This window comes from Zonotrichia albicollis, chromosome 1 (genome assembly GCF_047830755.1).
Source record: "Zonotrichia albicollis isolate bZonAlb1 chromosome 1, bZonAlb1.hap1, whole genome shotgun sequence".
Taxonomy (NCBI): Eukaryota; Metazoa; Chordata; class Aves; order Passeriformes; family Passerellidae; genus Zonotrichia; species Zonotrichia albicollis.
The window spans coordinates 112930280-112950459 of record NC_133819.1 but is presented as its reverse complement, the minus strand read 5'-3'; the positions used below and the strand labels follow the sequence as shown (position 1 = coordinate 112950459).

At 41.6% G+C, this 20180-nt stretch overlaps 1 protein-coding gene and 4 non-coding genes across 5 annotated transcripts; 3 read left to right on the top strand and 2 right to left on the bottom strand.

Annotated features, from left to right (window-relative positions):
- Positions 1-2370: 2370 nt before the first annotated feature.
- TRNAA-AGC (transfer RNA alanine (anticodon AGC)) lies at positions 2371-2443 on the top strand. Its single transcript has one exon. It is a non-coding gene; the product is annotated as a tRNA-Ala (tRNA).
- A 675-nt stretch (positions 2444-3118) lies between these two features.
- On the bottom strand, positions 3119-3191 carry TRNAA-AGC (transfer RNA alanine (anticodon AGC)). Its single transcript has one exon. It is a non-coding gene; the product is annotated as a tRNA-Ala (tRNA).
- A 2749-nt stretch (positions 3192-5940) lies between these two features.
- On the top strand, positions 5941-6013 carry TRNAA-AGC (transfer RNA alanine (anticodon AGC)). Its single transcript has one exon. It is a non-coding gene; the product is annotated as a tRNA-Ala (tRNA).
- Positions 6014-6376: 363 nt separating this feature from the next.
- Positions 6377-6449, top strand: TRNAA-AGC (transfer RNA alanine (anticodon AGC)). Its single transcript has one exon. It is a non-coding gene; the product is annotated as a tRNA-Ala (tRNA).
- A 2509-nt stretch (positions 6450-8958) lies between these two features.
- Positions 8959-19886, bottom strand: MCM4 (minichromosome maintenance complex component 4). Its single transcript, XM_074550745.1, has 17 exons — positions 19739-19886; positions 19502-19602; positions 19210-19368; positions 18339-18502; positions 18155-18253; positions 17943-18038; positions 17759-17854; positions 17231-17369; positions 16613-16833; positions 15977-16097; positions 14312-14571; positions 12997-13362; positions 12694-12821; positions 11254-11461; positions 10135-10363; positions 9883-10016; positions 8959-9523 (listed from the first exon to the last, which is right to left on the bottom strand). The coding sequence occupies exons 2-17, from the start codon at positions 19569-19571 to the stop codon at positions 9431-9433; spliced, it is 2583 nt and encodes an 860-aa protein (XP_074406846.1). The 5' UTR covers positions 19572-19602; positions 19739-19886; the 3' UTR covers positions 8959-9430.
- Positions 19887-20180: the final 294 nt, after the last annotated feature.

The following is a 20180-nucleotide window of genomic DNA, read 5'->3' as shown; positions in this document are numbered from 1 at the left end:
TGAAACATGGAAATACTATTAAAAGTAGCAAATCTTTCTAGTGTTTGTTATATTTTGAGTTTGTTTGTTTGTTTTTTCTTTTTGGTTGGTTCTTATGTTTTGGGATTTCTTTAGCATGTTTATGTCCTGTGCTTTGGGTATGAATCAATGAGTAATGGTAAAATGGAGGCAAAATTTTATGAACAAGCAATAACATTTTCATCAACAAATCAAGTTTTATTCTCATTGTGGCCATTAAAAACAGCAGTAGGGATTCTGGGAGGTTTCTTCTGACTCATGGCATGTCTGCTGTTTTGCTTTTTATGTGACTTACAGTGCATTTGGTGGGGTGCTATCTGTTGGAGTTTGAGGTTTTTGTTCATGGGTGTTTTCCCTCAGAGAATGGTGTGAATTTTGCTGTCCAATTCCGTATTTTGATACTGCTTTTCAGTAAAATTATCTCTGAGGTCTGAAGCACGTTTCCTTCAATGGTTTAAATACAGCTTTTCCTTCCATGCTTTAAATATGGGATAAATACTGGATACAGAACTGGAGATATATACTTGTTTCATTTTAATGCTGTATCTATCAACTTGAAATTTAGGCTATTTAACAGAACGAACTGAATATACTAGACATGTCCTTACTCATTTTGTCACTGCTTGATTTATAGTTCATTCTGAGTTTTGCTTGATTTTAAGTAAATTTTACCCTACCTGCTGTGTTAGCTTTAGGATTGTAAAAGCTTTAAGACTGTCAGTGTCTAGTCACAAACTGAAAGTTTCAGTTTGTGTGTAGTTGGGGATTCCCTTAATTAAACCAAGTGGATGTGCTGTACCTTTCAAAATCTGGTTTGATTAAACCCTGGTCTTACCCGGGCCTGATACAGGCACAATGTTCTGTTTGCTTGTTTGTTTGTTTTATAGCATAGGTGGTTTTGAAACTTAAATGGTTTTTGTTCAGCAGGAATACTAAGAAAAACATGAAACATCCTAGAACAGAAGGAGCAGCAAGCTTTGCCAGGCACGCTGACCTGTGGGGCTTTCAGTCAGCCAGTTGCTTAAATGTCAGTGCTATCTGCAGCATAATTCCAGCAGTAAAAACTTAACGACCTCCTGCAAAATAATTTCAGATGCTTCTTTCCACATGGATTAAATAGGAGAGGGGAAAGCTTCTTTTGGCAAAGCCAGCTGTTTGAATTAGAGTGGAGGGAGTAGGTGGCAACGCACTGGAATTTGTTAATGGATGGAAGAATGGCCATGGGACTTCTGGTATACAGCTTTTTAGGGCTAGACCAAAGACTGAAATTTTGTTTATTTTGTTTTCTGAAATCACTAAGTCATTGACAAGGAGAGATTTGAAAGATCTTTATATGTCAGTGTGATTCATGTGTCTTCAAGCATCCTGGGGAAATCAGGAACTGTTTATGTAGTTACTGAATAAATTTCATTTTAGATACTCCTTTTTTTCCAGAAAAACAGATTATTTAATATTGGAAGTGTAATAAAAATTCACAGCTCTCTCTTGCTGTTTGTGAAACCACTAAACAGAATTTTCACTGCTGTTTCATTATAGTAAAAATTTGTAATTTTTTACATTTTAGTTGTGTATTTTTGAGTTTTTTTAATGTATTTGTGTGAGTGTGCTTGTCTATCTGGTGATAGCATCGCAACTTAAAAATGCCTGAGAGATTTAAGTAAATAATGTGAACTACTACTTTGTTTCCTGGTGTTCCATTTGATGCTTTCTTCGTTGTTCCATGAGTGCTTTTTTTTTCCTACCTCCTTCTTATAACATTAACCCAGCCTCTATTGCCACAAGAGGAAGAACTGGAAGAACTCTTCCTATTCTGTCATATATATTTTATATTGTAAAATATAGAGAAGGATAAAGTAATTTAGCCGATTGTCTTCCACTTGGGGATTACAGATAGGAAAAATCTGTTTTAGAAAAAATACAGTATTTAAATATATCCAGATTTCTCTGAAGCACTAATAATTGTTTGGTGTGAACATAAGTCTGCAATTGCCTGGAAACACAAGCCCGGATGTTCTCCAGATGCAGCTCCGCTGAACAAAGCGCCTGCTGTTGCTTCAGGGAGTCCAGATATCATATTAGGCAAAATTCCCACTACGGCTGTCAGAAGCAGTGCGCTTGCAGCAAGACCTAATTGTTTCTGCGTTTCGCTGTGGGGCTGAGCGTTGTTACTGCCTGCCTGTGACTTCCAGAGGGAACGAGGAGGGCTCGGACTGCCCAGCTACCGGGGTGTGGGGCAGGAAGTTCCGTTCGCCTTGGCGGCGGCGGGTCGCCGTTCAGCGCGGTGTGCGGCGGCTCCGGCAGCGAGGGGAGCGCAGGGACGAATGGCCGGCAAAGTGGGCCGGGACCCCGCGAGGGGAATTAGCTCAAATGGTAGAGCGCTCGCTTAGCATGCGAGAGGTAGCGGGATCGATGCCCGCATTCTCCAGGCTTTTGCTGCGCCGCTGCTTTGAATTCAGATGCGATTTCCTGGAGCAGTTTCGTATGGATTAAAATGAATCCACTTGGAGACGCGTTTGCATAATATGAACTGTTTAAGTTTTTAACGTTGATCTGAGCTGAGCTTTATTGTTTCTTAAGTACAAATTATCTTCTCATGGCTAGAGAAGGGCACTAAATGACACCGTGGGAGACCGAATATCGCTTGAAACTCACGTTAGAACAAGCGTGCCCTGCCCATCCCACAGCGGGTGCAAGGTAGCTGGAGAGTCACTAATTCTGTGGTGAGCTGATGATTTAGACATATATAGACAGATATAGACAGCTACAAACTTTTACATCTTCACAGAGACAATTCCAGTGACTTTTCGTATCATTAAAAAGTAATCATAAATGCCCACCTTCGGTGCAGTGGTAAGGGACGGAAGCAGCTCTTTGTTTTTCCTGTATCAGAGATTTAACAGCGTCAGTTTAGATGGGTTTGTGAAGAAATTGTCCCTCAGAGAGTGCATAGGTGTAATCTGTACAACTACCATTTATTCTCCCGTTTTATATGCTGCGTGAGGTGGTCTGTATTTGCCGCTGAGGATTTTCTACCACAAACCCGGAACAGTTGATGGAAGAAAATCTTTTCTCACCGTGGTGCCGCAGCCCATCAAAAACCTGGAGAATGCGGGCATCGATCCCGCTACCTCTCGCATGCTAAGCGAGCGCTCTACCATTTGAGCTAATTCCCCCTGGCGCGAGGGCTGTGACCGGTGGCACTCGGGCTCGGTCACCGCGCTCTGCTGTGCCCAGCCGTCCTGTCGGGCGACGCTGTCGCCTCTGGATTTGCGTGCAAAACCCCATGGCTGCAAAGCCGGGCTACAGCTTGGCATATGAGGAGCGCCTGAGCAGCGCATCCTCTAGCGTTTATTCGAGGAGAGAGCACTCATTTTTTTTATGTCTCTTACAAATCTAAAAAGCCTTGTAAATTTAGAAAGATTGATTTTAGAAGTCACTTAAGCACATGAGATTTTTCATCTCCTTTTTTTCAAGTCTTTCGTTCCTTTTCCAACTTTATTTCCTAATTAAACATACCTAGATGGAAAATACAGTGGTTTAAAAGTTCGCGGTTTGTTTTTGCAGAGGAAAAATTCATTCATATATTCTTGTGTTATGTTCTAGAAATTATTTCTGTCCACCTTTATTTACTAACTTTGATAAATCTGTCCAAATAGTATTGCATCTTAAATATATGGGTTACTAGGCACATTTCTTAAATACTAAAATTCATAGTAGTGATGCTAACTGACTTTGCAGTAGGAAGCACATGGCTAAACCTCTCTTCACAGGCTGTTAAATCAAAGAATGCTTTCTGGATTTCAAGAATGAAAATATAGTTTACAGAGAGAGTGGATACACTGGTATGCATTGTTTAAATGCAGAGGACTAAGTCCTGCTAGTAAACTAAAGTGTGTGCAGTAATTCAACAATACATGTACTGCTGGTTTCCTCTGAAGGATTTAATCCACTGGATGGCAGCAACCAGTCAAAACAAAATAAATTTCAAAATTTAGCATCAGCAAGTTGTAACTTGTCCTAGGTAAGGTAGTACTCTAAATCTGTTACAGTCCAATTACAGGTTGAGATGTGGAACTACAACTACAGTGTTGCTGTAAACATTCTCTTAAAATTCAAGTATTCTCCTGCTTAACTTCAGTCTCTGCACAATAAAAAAAATTAAATTTATCCTTAACACTGCTTGCATTGTATTGGAGATGATTTTTTCTATTTGAGCAGACTTGATGGGGGAAAGCAAATATGCAAAAGCAGTTTCAGTCCTTCTCACAGGCATATATGTATCTTAGGCTCAATGATGGCCCCCTGCAGCCTGTGGCCAGGATCTCTCCCATATCGTGTTTCACGAGGTTCAACTCTGTGAACAGTTTTCTTTATCGAGCCTGTGCAATCATTATGAAGATGACAGATTACCTCTCCCTGTTTTTCACCACCATGTCTCACACTGCTGCCACTGAAAAGGGCTAAAGCTTCACCCATCCGGCTCACAAGAAAACGCTTTAGAACATTTTTAAAACCAGAACATTTTAAAATGTTTTTTAGAAACAGAAAAAAGTTCACTTAATGCCCAAGTGAGGAAAGATCTCTGAACTATTTTCAATTAATAAAACATATATTTTATGTAACTCACAACATTGTTTTGTGATCATGAATTTGTTGTGAGTGCTGGTTTTCATGTAAGATGGTGTGAAAAATGTCAATCACTTGTTTTTAAAATTTTAGAAGTTTACTAGTAAAAAAATGGTTATAAAAATAGTAATATAATTATAGTAATAATAATTTGGACAGTTTGGATTAGGACAATGTGAGACAATAGAAACAAAGAGTGACGGACGTCCAGGTACCTTTTTCTGGGCAACATAAGCCTGAAAAAGGACACGCGTAAACAGAGGATTAATCCTTTAAAAAAAATAGCCTCTTGCATGTTCATACATCTCATACATGATGCATAAATTCCATTCAAATACTGGCTTCTCTCTGGTCAGTGTCAGCTTCTTCCTCTTAATCCTGACGGCGGCTGAGCGATGCAGGAAGAAGTTCGTTTCTTCTGATAAGAGGGCAATAAATTCTTTTTCTCTGAAAGATTTAAGTGTCCTGTGGCTGCTATCTCAGTGCGAGTCTTTTATTTTAAAAAAGTATCCTACATAGCATAGTTTCTATTTTAACATTTTGTTATAACCTAAAACTATATTTAACACACTACTTAATAAAATTAATACAGCATAACTTTCTAACACATTCTGTATAATATCCATTTTAATATTTGCGAAAAGCCAATCATAAAATATGCATTTTTCACAATGGCAAGTAAAATGTCGTAGTTTCTTAACGTGGTTGGGAGAGCTTCCTCACCTATGTCTGAAAAATAGCCCAACCTCTTTAGGTTCCATTAAAAAAAAAAAATTAGGGTGTTTCAGTTTTGAAGGCTTTGTGCCCGCTTACTTTCTTTTAACACAGATCGCTTCAACGCATCTTCTTGTCAATACTAATGGAAACTGATGTAAGTTAACTTTATCATGCTTGAGTTTTGCTTTCTAGATGGTCTCCTGAGGTGTAATCAAGGCAAATGCAGGTTTTGTATTATCCTCAAGCTGCTCCACTGTGTTTTCTGTGATGTGGTTTCTCTGAGTGTACGAGGACAAATCCAGCGTGTGGCAGGTGGCACTGAAAGGCTGCAGGGCAAGGGTTTGTTGTGCACGTTAGGGTGAAATGCTTTATCACTTTACTCCGCCTTACCACGACAGTATTTTTGTCATCTCGGCCAAAACCAGGGGCGGCTCCAGGTCGAGCGGTATTTAAATGTTCAGAGCGGCTGCCCTCGGGGGGTTACTCCCCGCGGTGAAAAAGCAGAATTAAGGCGTACGGCGCAGGTTGCATTTATGGCTATTGAAGTCTAAACCGACAGGATGTCAAGGGGGGACACGGGGGGAATTAGCTCAAATGGTAGAGCGCTCGCTTAGCATGCGAGAGGTAGCGGGATCGATGCCCGCATTCTCCACTGTCGGTTTTGCTCCTCGTGGGAGCACTGCTTTAATAAAGCCTGACGCGTACAGCGAGACAGCGAAATGCCACCATGCACTTTCTTTCGTGTACGGGAAGAAACAAACGAGATAGTTTTTATTATTACATGCACACAGCTGGAAAACATGTCTGTTCCAGTTTGCCTTGTTTCTTGCTGCTTGATTTGGAAATGCTAAATGAAGTACTACAAATGTATGATTTTGGAATGGAAGTTGAACGTGTTCTTTTTTGTGAGCAGAGGGGCCAGAGCAAGAGAGAAAGCTTCATTCTGTGTATGGACTGTGTTTTCAGCAGCGTGCAGCAGATCAGAGTTCTGTGATCCCAGTGATAGCCTCAAGGGGGGGAATTAGCTCAAATGGTAGAGCGCTCGCTTAGCATGCGAGAGGTAGCGGGATCGATGCCCGCATTCTCCAGGCTTTTGCCAGACAGGAATTCATCCACACTGCCAAACAAAATCTGTAACTATTTCTGTAAAGTGTTCGGTTTGTTTTCATTGGAGTAAAACTGATTTGTTTTCCTTCCTCCTTTTCTTCCTCTGTCCTTACTACCTAAATCAGGCTTATATAACTGTACAGGTTAATCATCTGTTGTAACAGTTGACTTCCTGGACAGTGTAAGTTAAATTAAGCAGGAAGAGGATTCTGCAGTACAACATTTTCGATGCCCAATGAAAAACGTGTCGTAGTTTAACCCCAGCCAGTCAACAAGCTCTACACACTCACTCCCCCACCAGCAGGGAGACAATTACAAGTGTAAAAACTGGAGAGCTCAGTGGTTGAAATTAGGGCAGTTTAATAGGGAAGGCAAAAGCCATGCACACAAACAAAGCAGAACAAGGAATTAACTCACTGCCTCCCATGGGCAGGCAGGTGTCCAGCCATCCCCAGGAGAGCAGGGCCCCATCACATAATGGTTACTTGGGAAGGCAAATGATATCACTTCAAATGTCACCCCCTTTTCTCCTCCTTCCCCCCCTGTTATATACTGGGCATGTTGTTCTATGGTCTGGAATATGCCTTTGGTCAGTTGGAGTCACCTCTCCTGGCTGTCTCCCCTCTACCTTTCATGCCAGCATGGAAATACAGGAAGCAGAAAAGACCTTGGCTCTGTGCAAGCAGTAACAAACACATCTCTGTATTATCAACCCTGTGTTCAGCACAAATTTAAAATACATCCCCACAACAGCTGCTGTAAAGAAAATTAATTGTACAGCATCCAAAATCAGCACACAATGAATGAATGATGGTTAGAGACCTGAATCAATGATGGTTAGAGACCTGAATCGCTGATTCAGCAGAAATAGTTTCAGAAACAGCAGAAATACTTTCGGAATGCTTGTTCTTCCCCAGCTGTCTGTTGTGATCCCTCCCCAGATATATAGGATCTTCTTTCTTTAATGATCTTTATGAAGCTGTAGTATGAACTGCATCAGTCAAGTTTACAGCTAAAAGGTGTCACTGCTTTCCTCCCAAGTCTGTGTCCTGGAAAGCACACTACAGCATCCATGCATTTTAGCTATGGCCTGTGTGCAGGCTGTAATTGAGCTTCTCAGACTTCTCTCCTACTTCCATTTTGCAGAGATGCCTTTAAGAGGCTGATCCCTCTCCCACATCTGAAAGCACACTTGTGTTAGTTTCAGAGGTAACCTTGACCATGTGATTCACTGACTTCCCCCCAACATCTTACTGTCTTCTGGTCTTTCTCCAGACACTGTGTGTTTCATTATGGTGCACTTTCCCCTGACCCTTCCAGGAGCTGCACAGAAAGTGCAGCTCTTTATATCTCAGTCACCAGTTAGGCTAAATTTGTCTTGAATGTTAACTGAGCACCTCACAGCGTGCAAAAAGACCTTATTTCCTCACATCTTCAGTCCGTTCACGGATGAGGAAGAAAATGTGTGTGCAATTAGCAAAATTTATTATTCCATTTCTGTGTGTGTCTCTGTAGTAAAAAACTTTGAACCCTGAGACCTACCTGAAAATTCATAGCATACCCAAATGTGACTACTTTCAGTATTATCAGTAGATAGAAGATGCCTAGAATGGTCACACTAAATCCCATTGTTCTGAGAAGTCTAGGCAACCTTATGGCTGCTGTGTAGGCACTTATTTTCAGAAAAGTTTTTCTCAGTTCACAATGTGTTGCCACTGAGTTCTCCCCATAGCATGCTGTGGTAAACCTGCTTAATAAAAATCTATTTCTGATGGTGATCTTTGACAGGTAGTTTTTTATTTCATCAACTGTAAGCAGTGTGGACAATGTAGACATCTGTCTCAGGAATGTCTAATGATTGGAGAAGGACTCATCATTCTTTTGGGATGAACACAGTATACTCCAAGATCACTTCAAGTAAGTAAACGGATTATTCTTTTTCCCTCTTCATGAAGTGAAGACAGAGTACAGTTTGGAATATTTTTCAGTAACATCCAACTTCAAGTTTCGCTGAAACAGTTACGCAAGGATTCTAACCCGCTCATTGCACTTAAATAAAAAGACATAAAGAAATCATGCTGCTTTGTACAGTTGAGGAAGGTTGACATAGCCTCATATTTTTCTATTAAAAAATCACTCATACCATGCCTTTGGGAATATTATTGTAAACAAGCTACAAGACCTTCTTCTTTCAGGACTGATTATACGCCATTACACCAAAGATGGGTAGTCTTAATTAGTCAGATCTAAAACTGAAGTAAAGAAACCACTCATACTTAAAATTGAAGTAAAGAAATGTCATTTCAAGTAGAATCTATCTTTTTTACCTTGAGGATACATCCACAGTACACTCAGTTCAAACAAAAAAAATCCCCAAAAGCAGAGCACCTTTCATGCTCTCAGAAAGAACTTCAAAAAAAATTGCAGAATCCTAGATGGAAAATCAGCACAGAATATGCTGACTTGTACTTGAAATGAACACAAGAGTCCTTTTTAAGTCAAATAATTTTATTTCAGCTTACTGCATTACTAACAGTAAAAACTGCAATTACTAAAAAGTCATTTGAGTTTTTACATTCAGACGGAAATACAGGCAATATTGTTACCACGCTCTAAAAAACAGCATAAAAACACAAAGCCCTTGCCATATTAGTAATTACATTTAGCTAAAATGTAAATAGTACTGTTGACATGAGGATTTCCATAAAATCTTGACAGTGATAATGACAGTGATGCCACTTAATCATGACTACCTTCCCTTATAAATGATAGCCCAAGCTGTGAAAATCTTGCAGTGGCAATGCAGTAAGGCAAAGAGGAGCCATGGCAGTTGGCTGGCAGGGAAAGGCTATGCCTGTCACAGCAGATGATAGTCCCAAATCTCAAAGATCTTGCAGGCTGACACTATGTTGAGTAAGGCAAAGTACAAGTTGTGACAGCAGGCTCTCAAGCACAGGGTAACTCACAGCAGCCTCACTGTCTTTCCAGTCACAGTCAGGAAGTCTTCATCAGCCAAGGCACGAAGTGCTTCTTCAAACATTTCCTTCGTGACAGCCTTAAAAAAAAAGGAGCAGATCAAATAAAGATGGGGGAAAATACTTCAAACATAGTAAAAATGCTATACTTTCTATCAATTTTCTAATATTTTTATTTGAAGTTTTCATTCAGTGTGAAAATTGAAGCCTGGCCTGGAACCCTGAAGCTGAGTTTGCTAATTCCAGAAGCCAGAATAAACTAAGGTACAGCAAATTAAATTCATTTGTGTGCAAAAGAACTGGTTTTGTAGTCATACTAACAAATTGTTAGTATTATTTCCATTTCCTTCCATAATGTGATTTGAGGACAAGAGTGTTCATTTGGAAAAAAATTATTTTAAACATGAATGGAAATGTAAAAACAAAGCACGAAACTTACTATATCAGACTGTGCTCGGAGATCATCCAAAAGCTGCTGGTACTTCAAAGATGGTGCTTTACCCTTGGATTGGATGAGCTTCCGTAAGGCTTGAGCCAATTCCTCTTTCCGCTTACGAGCTGTTGCGCTCATTCCTGGGAAAAGCAAACAAAACACCTTTCAGCAATCAGCTAAGGAGGAGAGGTTAAGTTACATTTCAAAAACCACAAAATCCCAGCAGCGGCCCTGCTTTAACGCTACGGAAGCGCAAACCTGTGGTGAGAATGGATATGTCCACAATGCCGGTCTTTGGGTCGGTAGCAGATTGTTTCAGCGCTTCCCGGTGGAGGCGCTTCGCTTCCTCCACGTCGACCGTTTCCACCTTGTCGGAGAAGCGCACCTTGGCGTGCGCCTCGGCCAGCCGGATCAGCGACTCCAGCTGCCGTGGGTACGCCGACACCATTCCCCTGCCGCTGCCGATCTTCCTCATGTCCACGTACGCCTGGGAGGGACACAGGTTACATCGTCCTGTAATGATGCCTCTTAATCCCTCTTTGCTCCCCTGCATCCCCCACCTCCTATTTCAGAATGTGAGCAATTCTGGCAAGCCATTCCAAATACTGTATTTCTGCTCACACACCTCCACAGTTCATCTGCAGTGATGAATAACCACATCAAATACATTTTTTTTCCATTATAAAGCAATTAAACCATGGTAATTAATGACGTTTTGAATCACTTTAGAATTCTGGATTAGTGTTATGTGGAAGGGGCTAACAGCAGGCCTGTTAGCTAAAGGAGCGAGAAGAAGTTGAGAAGCAAGAAGCTGATACGGAGCTCTCTCCAAGGCTGTAACCAAGGAGACCAAGAGAAGTGAGGAAGTGAAGAAAGATAAGAAGAGAACTTTGCAGCTGGGTGAAGTATGTTTAGAAAGTTAGTTGAAGTCACTGTAACTTTTCACCAATAGCGTTATGTTGATTTATTGTGGCCAATAGTTAGGGTAGAAGAAGCATAAACAATTGGAAAGTGTATAAAAGGTCAGCCATGTTCAATAATAAAGAGTTGCCATCTGAAACTGGTTGTGGTCTCTGCTTTGTGTCATGACCGCCTCGACAGCAATATCGTTATATAGCAGTACTCGTGTCTATGATGACACATTTTGCTTTGGTAGATTTTAATGTGTTTTATGTGATGGAACCAAACCAACATATCTGAAAGCTAAACATTAGAATGCAGAATGACTCATCTGATTCCTCTTTCCATTAAAGACTTTTTTTTTCAAGGACCTTACAGAACATTCTCATGCAGATAGGGAGTGTATGTACGAGGGAATCTCACCACTTCTGACAAGTCAGTAAAGACTCTGATCATTCTAAGCAGCAATTCCTTTACCTCAATAAGGGCTTGGCCTGCTTCTTCACCTAATCTGGGATTTACATAGCTGCGAGCATATGCAATGTAATCCCTCAATACTGCCATATCCATGTATTCCTCCTCCATCTTTTCTTCAGTTTGGTAGTACAGTGAAACCAAATGGCGAGCAAGGCGTCTGTCATAAGCTTCATCACGGGGATCCAACATCAAAAAGATCAAGTCGAACCTGAATGGGATAACATCCAGTATTAGTGTGTATACTTCCTTGTCATTTAAGTACTTGGGTTACAAAGATTTGACATACTAAGTACAGGTAAGAGTTACCAGACTTAATTCCTACTCTCAGTAGAAATTGCTTTCTCACTGCAGAAAAAAAACTTTTCTAGAATTCTCACAGTACAGAACAACACAATGAATTTGCTTACACCCTATAGACTTGAAATTTTGAAAGCAGAGTACATTCTGCAAAATTCAGAGTCCGTGTTCAAGGCTGACATACTTTGTTTCCTTAAAAAATCCACACCCCACACCCCCCCAAAAAGAAAGTTGCAACTGCCACAAACAAAAAATCCCACACACATAACAAATGCATGGAACTTGCTGCTAAAGATACTGCCCTGAAATACAACTGCAAGAAGATGCAACTAAATAAAATTACAATTCAAAAAGCACTTGCAGTTTAATCCTGAAGAAAATGGTTTATAATTTTATGAACAATATATTCAATTAGTCTCAACTATAAGCAGACACGGATAACGCATTTTTAGCCAGCCAATAATTTATTTTTCTAGAGTTAAATCCAATAAATTGTGGAATTGAGATGCTGCTCAAGCCTAGCAGTTCTTAATTGAAGTTTAAGCCATAAGTGTTCTCAGGATATCCAGTACAGCATGAGTGTACTTCAAATTTCCAGTTACTGTGGAAATTCTTAAAAAGATGCAACTCCAGCATGTAGTTTAATTTTCTGTCAGCAAGCACTAAATGTGGCTCTAACAACTATTGCCCAAATGACTGACCAGCACTGCTACCTTCTCAGATGAATTTTACAAAACAGCAAGAAGCAGGCACAGATCTTAGGACTCTACCGCCTCTGCTGCCAAGTTCCTGATCATCAGAGTTTCACTTCAAAATCTTTATGGCACTGAATTTTTGTTAAAGTTATCAATACCCTAAGTTTCAGAACAGCTCTTTTCTAGAAGATGATTATGAAACAACATAGAATTAAATAAGAGATCCTACAGATCTTATCACACCTGCTCTTCAAGGTCAATATGTAAATACTAAAAAGCACTCCTGTGCTCACATAGATATTGTAAGGATGGCATATAAAGTATGTGCTGTAAAAGTTTTCCATTAGGTTGTGAACAGCACAGTAGTCCTGTTACATTCTACCTAATGATTTTCAGAAGAGTAAGTGTAACATCCCCTAAAAATGATACATGCAGTGCAGGTCAGTACCTTGACAGCAGCGTATGAGGAAGCTGAATGTTCTCAATAGTAGTCTTTTTCGGGTTCCACTGTGATTCTATAGGATTAGCTGCTGCTAGGATAGATGTACGAGCATTCAATTGGCAAATAATTCCAGCCTGTCAAAAGGAAAAACATTTCTGAAACCAGCTGCAGCTGTGCCACCAAAACCTCCCTCCAATTCCATGAGATCACCAAGGTTATTAGGTGGATTCTGTAGTCAAAAACTGCATTGTGAAAGCCTCTGAGTAAAGCAAAAGCAAAATCTCTAGGAATAACTTCAGTTTCATTTACCTTCGCAATGGAGAGTGTCTGTTGTTCCATTACTTCGTGTAGAACTGACCTTGTGCTTTCATTCATTTTATCAAACTCATCAATGCAGCAAATGCCATTATCACTGAGCACTAGAGCTCCTGTCTGAAGAACCAGCTGCCGTGTTTCTGGATCCTTCATCACGTATGCAGTAAGACCAACTGCACTTGAGCCTTTGCCAGAAGTATACTGGCCTCGAGGAACCAGGTTGTACACATACTGGAGCAGCTGGGATTTGCTAGTACCAGGATCACCACAGAGAAGAATGTTGATCTCTGCACGAAAATTCCCTCTTCCTGTGTGAGTAAAATCCTTTCTTGATCCGCCAAAAAGCTGAAGCAGAATACCCTATAAAAATGAAATTATCAATTGTATAGATGTAACAGAGCAAATACAACTGTTCAGCTGAAACATACAAAAAACAAACACTGCTAAAATTAACACAACTCAATGCGTCTGTGTAGTTCCAAGCATTAAAGACAGAAATTTTGTATGTTCTTGTAATCAGATTTTGGTTGGAACCTGAAGAATCCCTTTTACAAAGGGCCTTTAGTTTTCCTCAACTCCACCCCCTGGACTTGATGTGCCTTTATTATGTTGAGGAGGTAACAACAAAAGGAACTGTCATTACTGTGTTCCCATTTCACAAATAAATCATTGTATGGTTTTGAATACTTTCAGGAACTTGTGAACAATAACAATGTATAACTCTATTAAAAAAACCTCAAAGGAATATACTGGGAAGAGGAGTGTTTGATGTCTAGCAATAACTTGAGATCTCCTACTGATTGCAGTTTTCACAATGTTCTAATACCTCACTTGACACCTTTTGGAAGAGTCCCTTGGATAACAGTCCCTGGATACATCCAAGTAAATGTTTTGATATTCCACAATTCAGAGTCAACCATATGTCATTTTGAAGCCACTCTTCCCTTGTGGATGCCTCTTCTCAGCAAGCACAGTTACTATGTTACAGGTACTTACTTTCTTTTGATAATCAGTAATTTGAATTTCCAATAACTGTCCAAGATACATCCTGCAATTAAGTTTTCCAAGTTCTGCTGCCTTCCTTCCTTTTCAATTAGCTTCCCTCTAATTAACATTCCTTAATAGCTTGAAAAGAATTATGATACACTTACAACCAACTCCACCCTGACAAGACCATGACATTTTAAGACTGCTCAAGATAACAATTTATTGAATTTTTAAGTTTCAAGATACATTAACAGAAAACAGTAACTACAAATATATACACATAAAAGTACACGTCATGCAAGAGAAATAAAGAACTTTTTACCTTTTTGATATCTTCATGCTCATAGATACTTGGAGCCAGAGCTAAAGCAAGCCTCTCATAGATGTCTGCTTTTTTAGAAAGCTCTTTGAGCAATTCCACACGTTCCTCTGTAAACCTCTTTTGCTCAGTTTCCTCATCAACACCGTGCAGGCGTTTGGAGTCTGTCTTGCGGTAGTGTATGACATCAATGTGGGTCCTGTACACGGATTTCACGCTGCTGACACGGGGATTGACTCGGATGGGGACTGCCCTGTAAATGCCTAAATACAAATTTCCATCACAGCATTAGATATGGAGAAACACACTCATTCCAAACCTTAAAAATTTTACAAGTTCCCAGGAAAGATAGAGCTTTTCTAAACAGCCTAAGTACTCTGTCATCTAATTTCTCACTGTAAGTCATGTAGAAGCCATATTTAAGTCACCCAGACCCATTTTTGCAGATGGACATACATGTTTTACATTTGCACCAAATGTGTTCTCAGCAATAAAAGCATTTTTGAAAAAAAAACTAAGGTTTGATGCCTTTGAAATTCCCACTCCAGTCAGCCTTTCCGCCTCTTTTGAAATGCCAAGTTTAGTGACAGCTTTCTGTTGAATTTCAAACGGCTTGGTTTTTTTTACAGCAGTTGTTTTTAAGCTAAGTGGTTTATAATATGTTGCTGCAGTATCACAAGACTTAAAAATTTTAACATTTAACTCTCCTGATTGCAGACACTATTTAAGATACTGTATTTAAGAGTCTCTTCTTCAGCTACAGCTTCAGAATAAAGGAATCAAGGTCAGACAGCCTGGGGATGTCTAGCCCAATCGTGGAGTCAAAGTGGAGTCCACTGCTTGCTAAAGGCTGTCTCCTATCAGGTTTTGAGTATCTCTAAGGACAAAGACTCCACACACCCTTGCTCGACCACACAAACAGTAAAAAAGTTCTTATTTTTAACTGGAGTTGCCTATATTTCAGCTTGTGCCCTCTGTGTGCCACTGGGCATCAGTAAGAAGAATCTGGCTTTGTCTTCTTGACACTACCACCCCTTCACCCACACCTAACCAGGTGTTTCTAAACATGCTGCTAAGACTCCCCCAAGCCTTCTCTTCTCCAGGCTAAGCAGCCACAGCTTTTTCACCCTTTCTGTGCATGACCAAGGCTTCTGTTATCGTAATAGCCCTTTGCTGAATTCACTCCTGTATGTTCATGGTTCCCTTGCCCTGGGAGACCCCACAACTGGACCCAGTACTCCCTCAACCTGCTGGGAACACTCCTAATACAGCCCAGGAGAATGCTGGCACCACAGCCATGGTTGATCAAGCACTGCTTCCTTCCAGTTTTGTTTTTGTCTGCAAGTTTGCTGAGGGTGTAGAACACTGTCCCAGGATTATTGGTTCTATCACCTTTCCCAGGGCTCAAGATGAAGCTGACTGGTCTGCAGTTCCCCAGGTCTCCTCCTCACTTTAGGGAGTGCCATTGGCTTTTTTTCCTAGAAATTTAGCCAGTCATTGTGACTTTTCAAAGATAACTAAGTGGCTTTACAAAGGAAGAGTCCAACTCCCTCAGCACCTGGAAGTGCATCCCATCAGGTCCCTTTACACACAGTTAAGATCAATGAAAAAGCAAAATAGAAATACTAGAATGAAAAAAAAAATTAAAAATCGAAAACCAAATTTTACCTGTGACATTAACTCTGTCACCTGGCTGAACTTTATCAACAAGGTCATTGTGAGCAAAGAGTGCCACTGTATGTGGCGTCTGTCCAGCTGGCATATCTTCAGGAGACTCCTGCAGTTTGATCTAGCAAAAACACCATTTACATTGCAGTTGCAAAAAACGCAGAGGTTTTCCACAGAGCATACAACAGAATTTGGTATTAACAGAGTCTTCAGCATTATTTTCAATCAGGAACACTGCTTAAGAACAAAATATCCCCACCAAAACAGCAAAACTGATTACTGATTACAAGAAATCTCATTATGGAAATGAGAATTCTGGTATTGCTACTGCCATGGATAAAATGCTGCTACAAACAAAGTCTAGTCTAGACAGAAGGGGACATACTGTATATGAAGGGGCTGCCATACAGAAGCATTAAGAGATGTACATCCTTAATTCCATTCTCCTAATGCATTCCTTCTCCAAAGTAGACTGTTTCACTAAGTTGTTTCACCCACTTCCATGTTCCAAAACACTATTTCTTTTCAAAGCATTCAATCTCAAGATACGTAACTCACGCGGTGGATGATTTTAGGAGGGTGGGGGAGCAAAAACTAGCAATTCTTTCATTTTAGCCACTACCTAAGCCAACGTACCATCTGTTTGTCAGAGAACATGGATCTGTTGTGGATCAGCGCCATGCTGTGCGTTGTGTTACAGTTCTTGCACACCGATGGCTCAGCAATCCTGCCACGGTCAATTTCCACTCTGGTGGTGAAAGCGCAAACCTGGCATCTAAAGAATGCTTCCTGCATCTCAGGAATTAACTGGGAGCTTCTGATGACCATGCCACTGATGGTGATGAGTTGATCAATGTCTACAAAAATACAGGGATTCATGTCATGACCTCATACTCTTAAAATTTAAATAACCTTCAAAATTTCACCTTACAATAGTTTTTAGGCAGAAGGTAGACAGACAGGTTACTACTATTTTGTTCAAGCAAAAAGAATCATAAATGCACAATACAAAAGAAAGAATCCTTTGCACTTCCACAACTAAGAACACAAGTAGTTGATGATAGGAAATACTTCCTTTATGGATAAGATTATTCTCCATTTGGGCTTTAAAGCACGTTCTTCTGAAACAGACATGAATGGAAGATACTGGTCTGGATGGACCACAAGTACAGTTTTATACAGTCTTATGTTAGTATTCACTAAGTTTATGGAAAGCTTAAGATTCTTTTCTAACACGGTAAGCAAAAAATTTACCTTCAGGGTTTAGATTTCTCATATTCCTGGTCTTCAGTGCATTATATGGCCTTACTTGAATTTGATGCTCTAGTATTGAATCAGGGTAACGATCAAAAAAGATCTCATTGGCAGCCATGTCAAATGTTGGGATAACTTCCTGTATTAGAAACAGCTTACAAGTTAAATCACAGAATGAAGTAATTATGCATAAAGCATTCTATGTGCTGATCAGCCAGTAATGACTAAAAGTTACACCAGCTAAACATTTTCCTACATAACACAAAACCTGCTGTGTAGATCATATTTATTTATTCATTCACTTGAGTGTTGCAAGGGGTAGAAGCACACAACTCTGGACATTGCAGCTAACTTTGCATGCATGAGGTACTGACTGTTTCTATGATCATCTGCTATGAAACAAGATATCTTATATTCATGAAAAAAGTACCGAACACACACAGCATGCCCTGCTTTTAAACCAGAATTTTAAAACCCAGAAATATGAAAGAACCACCTGAAAGCCAGAAAACAAGTGCAGTACTTCACCTGAGGATAGCAGATCAGTTGCCTGTAGAGATTTTCATCAAATGATCTTAGATGGTCACAATTTACATTCAGGAATGGTTCCCCAACCACATTAATCTGCAAGGGAGTTAGGAAATCTTTAGCTCAATGGCACGCAAGACTGAAAAAAGAAAATCTGAATTACAAATTACTGCATTAGAAGTACCTCTTGAAGTCGTTGCATATAGCGTGGCTCATTAAGATCCAGGCCAATGTCTTCATCCTCTTTATCCAGTGGATCGATAAAGCGCTGGAGAAACCTCTGAGTGAAAAGAAAGACAGGAAAAATGAGCAAAATTTAGCAGCATCAGATTCAACTAATACTTGTCTAAATCAAACTAACTTTTCATTTAAAAAAGAGGAAGAAACAAAACCCACCTGGAATCTTTCTTTGCACGAGGCCACATTAACATCTGTTCCCCAAATAACAAGCTTTTGTCCAAGAGATTGCTCGGTTGCTACCGTATCCTCAGCCAGCTGCATGGAAACAAATTAAGCATATACAAATACTTATATGTTCAAAAAGAAGTTGTGAGATGCAAGAGGTGAGACATCCACCTACCCCATCCGAGTGTAGATCCACTTGTCTGGCCTTCCGGACAGAGCCGAGATCCGGCCTCTGCCTGACTGGAGTTCCTCGGGCACCGCTGCGTGGGGTACCCTCCACCCTGGAGCTGGGGGTGCCGTACGTCAGAGGTGAACTGATGTCAAAGTCAAGAGGAATGGCTACAAAAGGAAGGGGTTTGTAATGATTATCGAGACATTTTACATCTAGAGCAGGCTAAAATTCAGCCTCTGCATTTGTCTCATTGGTCCTTCGACTCTGTTATAAAATGAGTAGCATCAGTCAAGCCCAGCGTTTTGTCAAAACACACAACAAAGGTGTTGCCAGTCTCTCTAGAACTTTTCTTTGTATTAACAGCTCTTCTCAAAGATACCAAGCTCAAAAAAAACTTTACATCAGTACTGATTTTAAAACTACACTGGAATTCAAGCATAAAAACATACAGAACTGTAGATGAAACACTTTCTTTAGTATTTTGGGGGTGGTAGAGATAGTGACACAATTAACAGTTACTGGAATTAAAAACAAACCTATATATAAAAGCAAAAAATGGCTTTCTATGGCAAGCAACTAGTTCCTTCTGTGTTAGCAGTTTTATTATTCTTTCTATAAATAAAATTTTAAAACTAATGTATATTCCCTGATACGTATTTGCATGCTAACTGGAAGCTACGATAGAGATCTGCACCCCAGACACTGACTGCACTCCTGCAGAGTCCACTACACTAAATTCAAACGAGAAACATGAGATAACGCTCATGTTTTAGCCAAGCGTTTTCCAGCCGGATCTGGCCCAGCGCTGTGTAGGCAGTCACCGGGCTCCATCCCGGGCCCCGCACAGGCACGGAGCCGGCCCAGCCCCGCGTACCGGAGTGCCGGAACTGCGGCGGGCTGGAGAACAGCGCATCGGCGGCGCCGGGGCTCTGCGCGTCGGCGGGCGGGGACGTGGGCATGGGCTGCAGGTCCCCGGTGGAGGTGGAGTCGTCTGTGCGACGCTTCTGGGAAGGAGGAGAGCGAGCATCTTGTGCTGCAAGAGACACAGGAGACCCGGAGTTACAACAGCCAGGCCGCCGCAGCGGGCGGACCGAGGCGGGGGATGGGAGAGCGCTCCCGGGGAAGGGGAGCCCACCCCGCCGGCCCCTTCCCAACGCAGCACTTACGAGTCGGGGGGTTGCTGCCCCGGCCGCGCTTGCTCCGTCGGCGGCTGGGAGTGGAGGCTGGCGACGACATGGCGCTGCTGCGGCTCCAGCTGCGGTCCTACCTGGGGGCAAGGGGTCGGAGAGAGGAATGAGCGCGGCGGGCGCTGCGCCACCGGCCGAGCCGCGATCGGCGGGTTCAGGTTTCCGTCCCCGTCCTGCCCTCGGCAGCCGCGACCCTCGCCCGCCGCCCCCACCCACCTGCACAGCCCCACAGACAGCGCCGCACTCCGCGCCAAAGCCAGCGCCGAGCGCGCGCTCTCCCGGGCTTTCTGGCCAATGGCGAGGCGCGATCGCAACGGGAGCGCCCAACGAAGGCAGAAAGGGGGGATGCGGAACCGAGAGGGAAAGGAGGAAGGAGATGAAACCTCTGGATCCCCGAAGTGAGGGTCTCGACCCGCTCGACCTGCAAGAGTAGAGAAAGAATTATAATACAGGTTACTACTTGTGATACAGACAGGGGCTGTCCTCAGTAATGGCACATCGCCTTCCCCCCCCGCAACCTAGCGTGGAGCTGCCCGCGCCTTACCGAATTTCGCGGCAAAACCATGGCTGTGGGCGGGCGTGGGGAGGTTGGAGCAGCCCATTCTCAGAGGAGGGGGGAACACTGCTCTATCATGCATTACTGTCCCGTTCTGGGCTC